The 6401-nt window shown below is 41.3% G+C and overlaps 1 protein-coding gene across 1 annotated transcript in view; it reads left to right on the top strand.

The window, feature by feature from the left end:
- The window catches only part of PPARA (peroxisome proliferator-activated receptor alpha), a 14828-nt gene extending 8427 nt beyond the window's left edge, over positions 1-6401 (top strand). Inside the window, exons 5-7 of the mRNA XM_009082524.1 lie at positions 1091-1293; positions 4097-4544; positions 5849-6401. Coding sequence (XP_009080772.1) covers positions 1091-1293; positions 4097-4544; positions 5849-6096 — 899 coding nt within the window. The 3' untranslated portion in view covers positions 6097-6401. The remainder of the gene's footprint in view (positions 1-1090; positions 1294-4096; positions 4545-5848) is intronic.

Genomic DNA, 6401 nt, shown 5'->3' on the forward strand with positions numbered 1-6401 from the left:
TAAACCTGAAGTTTCAGTTTAGAGCAGATGTCCTTCCACTTTTCCAATAGACCCATGGTCAGACTCCAAACAGGCCTTCCTTGCTGGACTTCCATTGAAGTCCTCAGCTGTTTTTCAGTCACCTCCTTCTGTTATGGGAAGATTCCTTGGGCAGGTTGAAGGGCTAATGCTGCACATGCCCTGAACTGCACAGTCTAAGCAGTGAGGTCCTGTCCTCTCCATGGTTGGATGCTGAAATGTGGTATGAGTAACTCGCTGTGTGAGCCACCTCAAACTCTCACACACCCCAGAGGGCAAGATCCATTTTAAAATGGAGCTGGTTGAGTTTGAAATTGAAACTGAAGAAGGATGTGAGCATGCCTATTTTATAGAAAAATGGCAAGAGCACTTGCCCAAGAACTGGGAGACCTCCATACCCAGGGGTGTTTCAAACACACATCTCCTGCCTCTCCAAAGAATATCCTAATGTCTAGATTGGATTCTCAAGCTCTGTTCTCCCTCCTCTCTAGCCTTGAAGGGCTAGTCTATTGACAAAAGCAGCATGGAATGCTGGGTCTAGAGGGTTTCTTGGCTATAGCCCTTGAGCATAAATCTGGGTCCTTGGGCTGGGGTTCTCACCAGGCAGTACAGATGTGTTGAATAGAGAGCTGAATACCCCAGCAGGTTCTGAACCAGCTATGGGCTTCAGGCCTGACTCTGCTGCAGCTATCCAGCTGATGTGTGTGCTTTCTGCCAAGCTCCTGTCATGAGTTTACTCAGTTTTTTAGAACTCCCCAGATGGACTTGGAGTTTGATATTGGGAGCTGTAGAACACAGTAAGGAGAAAAAATACAACTACTTAGGTAATATAGAAGGAAAAGGGCATGTGTTCTAGCTCGCTGCAGATACCAGGTTGTGTTCTGAAACATCTCTTTTCCTTCAGTTTAGCTTACTGTCTTGATGATTAGTCACTGACTGTGTTGGAAAGTAGGAGATTTCCTTACCTCTACCTCAGTTTTCTAGACAGAAAGTCTTACTGCTCTAACCAGCACAGTAAATGGCTTAAGTTCTTGTATAACTTACGTTTGTTTTACAATTGTCTTCCCATCAGCAATACGTTTCGGACGAATGCCAAGGTCTGAGAAGGCCAAGCTGAAAGCAGAAATTCTAACAGGTGAAAATTATGTAGAAGATTCAGAAATGGCAGATCTGAAATCACTTGCCAAAAGAATTCATGATGCTTACCTGAAAAACTTCAACATGAACAAGGTTAAAGCCAGAATCATCCTTGCAGGGAAAACCAATAACAATCCAGTAAGTCCTTTTTCTGTTACTTTAAAGTGAAGCTGGCAAGAACATAAGGTGATTATACAGACATAATATAGGGGGAACGGTTCAAAATTAATTTCCTATTATGACAATCAAAAAAAAGTTGGTTTTCTGTCATGACTGCCAGGATAAATACTATAATCCTGTAGGCTCTACAGGAGCTTTGCATTACTTTTATTTTAATCAGGACAATATTAATAGCAGGAGGGGAAAGAAAACTTGAGTTTGTAATTTTTTGTTTGCAGTTCTGGCCATTTGCTCACCACTCAGCCTTCCTGGTCTTTACTGTTATGTGAAAGGCAGAATCAAGTGAGGTTGTGGTGACACCTATGCTGCAGGAGTTATTTTTCTTTCAGGAGAACTTAGCCAGGGTCTACCTAACATTCTCAACTGCATTTTGTTTTGTGGCACGTGTATAATCCTTGTAAGGACTAACTTGTTTCACTTTCTGAGTATTTTTAAAGTTCTGTTGTGATTTCTGTTATTTATGCGTAGAAGATAAGGATCTTATTCTGCAACAACTTTAGCTTCAGTAGAAAATTGCAAAGAAGAAGTTTTACATATGCCATAATGAAAACCATGGAAGTGTGGGGATGAGTGTTAGAACAATTGGAAGCGAGCTGTCTTCTACATTATGGAATTTGACATATGATAGTCTAGTCTAACCAAGCCTACAGCTTTCTGTATTAAAAGAGAGGCATGTGAATTATCCCAGTCTTTTCTATTGGGTTAAAGAGATGTGTAGAATTAAGCACAAGTTAAACATTTTAGGGGACACAAGCTGACATGAGCCTACAGTGAACGCCACTTTTAGCACCTCACCAAGTGGGTTTCTGCAGAAAGTCCTTTTCCTGCTTGTTACCACCTGCCAGAACCATAAGCCACAACATATGTGGCACATCACAGAATCACAGTGGATTCAGAGCTGGAAGGGACCCATGAGGATCATCAGGTCCAGCTCCTGGCCCTGCATGGGACATCCCCAAGAATCACACCATGTGTCTGAGAGCATTGTCCAGGCATTTCTTGAACTCTGTCAGGCTTGGTGCTGTGACCACTGCCCTGGGGAGCTGTCCCAGTGCCCAAACACCCTCTGAGTGAAGAACCTTATGCACAGGGAAGAACATGCAAGGATGGATCCTATGGCACTGCATCCTAATTCTTGTGTGTGTGGTCACAGCCAGTAGTGGCTCACGCCTGTCCTGGTGAATTTACATGTGAAAATTAAGGAGAAATCAACCCTAGTATGCTACAAACAGGCTGCTTCCTAATTTTTCAATGCACAGGGGAGAGGAGAGGTTTTTTAAGCTATTTCATTATCTCTTGAGAAAACAAATATTTTCATTTTCTTTTGATTTTTTTAGCAGAAAAGCAAATTTAAAAAGGAGGAGTTTGTTGCTTGTACTTAGCAACCTCCCTGTTTGGGAAGTGAGCATTGACAGCTGATGTCAGTGAATCCTGATTTTTGGCACTGCTGCAATTAATTTCGGAATGATCAAGCATTTTTCCTGGTGACAAGATGTCATTTTTTAATTTAGCTCCTAAGTCCTTGGCCATACCGATCTTCTGCATAGCAAAATGATGATAAATTCCAGAAGAATGTAAGAGACAATGCACATCTTATAAAGGGTTTAGAAATGCAGTGGGTTTCTTGCTTTGCTGCTTTCCACTCATATCCACCTTCCTGTAAGAAGTTCTGTTCTGTGGAACTCTGCACCGGAATGAGATGAGTGTATTTGCCATAAGCTTTTAAAAATTGGGCAACTGTAGGAAGCTCACGTGTTTTGACTTATTTCTGAGTGAAATAAGTGAATGCTGTGAGTTTCTAACAGAACACCAAATGTTCCTCGTGGCATTTAATCTAAGATGAGCAGAGCAGCACAGGGAAGGTGCTCGGCCTGTATGGGAGTAGATTTCTCTTCCAGAGCTGCTGTGGCTTTGCTAGGCTGCAAAGCATTGGGGTTGGTTATTTTTCTTTAGTGGATCATCCTTTGTTTTGATTATTGCTCTGGAGATATGTTTCAAAATATTTTTGAGTTCTGATTGTTCTTAAGAAAGTCTGACTGCTGTTATTGATAGGCTGTTTAAGAGAGTAGCTCCTCGGGTTGTAATGCACACACCTCTTTAAACAAAGGGGGGTATGGAAAAGACCAAATATTGTGTTACCTGACATTCCAGTGGGATTCTGTGTTTAGAGATGACTCAGCACTAAGTGCAGCTGGAAAGTTGGGAGTGCTGGGACACAGTCTGTGGAAATCTGATAATAAAACACAAGAGTAGTGCAGGGTTCACATTCTTGTGCAAATATGCTGTCCTTTATTGAAATGACTGTCTGTATTCCCCCCAGGACACTTCAAGGAAGCATCACGATGTGCATCAAGTGTAGTTAGTGTAGGAATCAATAGGTGTGTAGGCAGAATAACCTGGACTTCTGGAGAAGGTAATACAAGCCTTTTGTGAACCTCCCAGGACCTGCTCTGAGGTGGATGTATGCATTCTGAGCACAGGACTGCTGGAGCTTCACTGAAACAGAAAAAAATAACTTGAAGATGTGTCATACATCTCTAGGTGTGACTGTTTGAATTGTTGTTTGCAGAGCAGACTTGTTAGACATTGCAGGTTGTAGCTCTGTCACACAGAGGCAGAAATATGAAGGAATTCACCATTTAGTGATTATTGAAGACTGATTAGCATAGAAGTTAAAATTCATCAAAATTCCTGTCCTTTAGGAGACCAGTGGTTAATAACCATTATCTTATAACTGAATCTGTGGGTTTTTTCCCTGTAGCCATTTGTTATACATGATATGGATACCTTGTGTATGGCAGAGAAGACCCTGGTGGCAAAATTGGTAGCCAATGGGATTCAGAACAAGGAAGCAGAAGTTCGAATCTTCCACTGCTGCCAGTGTACATCTGTGGAGACTGTCACAGAACTCACTGAGTTTGCTAAATCCATCCCTGGCTTCTCCAACCTTGACTTGAACGATCAGGTGACGCTACTAAAATACGGAGTTTATGAAGCCATATTTGCCATGTTAGCATCTGTGATGAACAAGGACGGGATGCTGGTCGCCTATGGGAACGGCTTTATAACCCGGGAGTTCCTCAAAAGCCTGAGGAAGCCTTTCTGTGATATAATGGAGCCCAAATTTGATTTCGCCATGAAATTCAACGCACTGGATCTGGATGATAGCGATATATCCCTTTTCGTTGCTGCCATCATTTGCTGTGGAGGTAAGCATTGCTCGTTTGTTCTCTGAGGTAGTAAATTTAAAAATTTCCCTCATGTGAATGAATAATTTGAATGGAAATGCTTCTATCCTGCTCATAGATTGAGTTCCACCACTAACAATGTCACAGATGCTCTGTTGAGGCACTTCCTGTGTTTGGATTTTAATGTCACAGGCAGAGTTAAAAAAACAGCTTGCTTAGCTAATTTAAAAAAAAATCTGATGGTATTTTTAGCAGTGATGTCCCAGTACTAAAGAATATTGGGGTTGGGGTTGTTTGGTTTGGGGGTTTTGTTTAGGTCTTTGCGAGTAAAAGAACACAAATGTAAGAAAGTAAGGATGTTGATACTTAAGGTTCAGTTCAAAACTATGCATCAGCATTTTAATAAATGGAAGTGAAAATCAAGAAGGTTCCAGCACTCTCCATGCTGCATTTTTTGTGTTGTGCTGAACTCTGCAGATGTGTCAGTGCCCTGCTGTGCCCACAGCAATTATGAGAAAGGAGAGACCATCTGTAGACTTTCAAAAGCTTCATGGGCTGGTTTAGACAGCAAGTTCCTACCAAATTCTGAATTCCTTTTGTAAAATATGTTGGTATTTTGTTGTTTTCAAAAGTCAGGAGAGTTCTGTGCAGGCAAAATGTTTTGGTTTGACTGGTTTTTTTCTTCCCTTTATCGTTTTCCTTGAAACTAGCTTAAGATTTCAAGAAACATATGTAGTCTGTTGTCCTGGACTCCTCTAAGAATTTTGCTCTGGAGAGCAAGAGAGTTACAGCACTGATAGTCACTGAAAATGAGATCTTATGTGAGAAACAGTGAAACATTCCCCACAAGTGCTTCTCTACGTCCTGTCAGTAACTTATTCTGTGGCAATGTACCATGGGAACCAAGAGTGAAAGCCTGTTCTCATGTCTTGCTGTATTGCTACCACACTCTCTAGAGATAGCCCCATGCATTTTTTTCCATGCTTACTGTTTGAATTCCCTTACCAGGACATGCAGAACACAGCAGTAGATTCCTGGGCTGGTACCTCTGTGGGTTTTGGGGGTGACAGGTGCCGTGGGATTTTTTCTTTTGTGTCATGGGTTGTGTTTGGTAGGAGGAAATCTCTCCTCAGATAAGTGTGGACATTGAGTAAACTCTGGCCAAAGGGACAAAGAAGACTACTATTTAATTTTTTTACTTTTTTTTAAGGATTCTTTACAAGCCTCACTGCCCTCAGTGGATAATGTCAGCATACACTGTAGCCTGTGGCATAGAATCTGTACTTCCATTATGACGAGTATTTTTTTGCTTGTTTTGAGAACAGATCGTCCTGGTCTTGTGAATGTAGGACACATTGAAAAAATGCAGGAGAGCATTGTGCATGTACTGAAACTTCACTTGCAAACCAACCATCCTGATGACATCTTCCTCTTCCCAAAACTTCTCCAGAAGATGGCTGACCTCCGACAGCTTGTCACAGAGCATGCTCAGCTGGTTCAGATAATTAAGAAGACTGAATCTGATGCACATTTACACCCTTTACTACAGGAAATCTACAGGGATATGTATTAAGGACTTCTAGTATTTTTTTCCACAATATTTAAAGACAGAGCAATACAGATGGGAGCAAAACTACTCGCACAGTTATGTGCTGTTCACTCAGCCCAGAGCAGAAAAGATCTAAAACTGGGGAACTGGAGTGTTGCACTTCTTTTGGTTTGGGAGCTTTTGTCTTCTTTTTAAAAGAGTTCTGCAAGAAAATACTGATCAGAGTGCTCATGAAGTGTTTTACAATGGTTCTTTTATTTGGAAAGTTGAAGATTGGTAAGGAATACGTATTTGTATAATAAATCAGAATGTTAAGTAACAGAAATGAA

Source organism: Acanthisitta chloris, unplaced genomic scaffold (genome assembly GCF_000695815.1).
Source record: "Acanthisitta chloris isolate BGI_N310 unplaced genomic scaffold, ASM69581v1 scaffold16559, whole genome shotgun sequence".
NCBI classification, from domain to species: Eukaryota; Metazoa; Chordata; class Aves; order Passeriformes; family Acanthisittidae; genus Acanthisitta; species Acanthisitta chloris.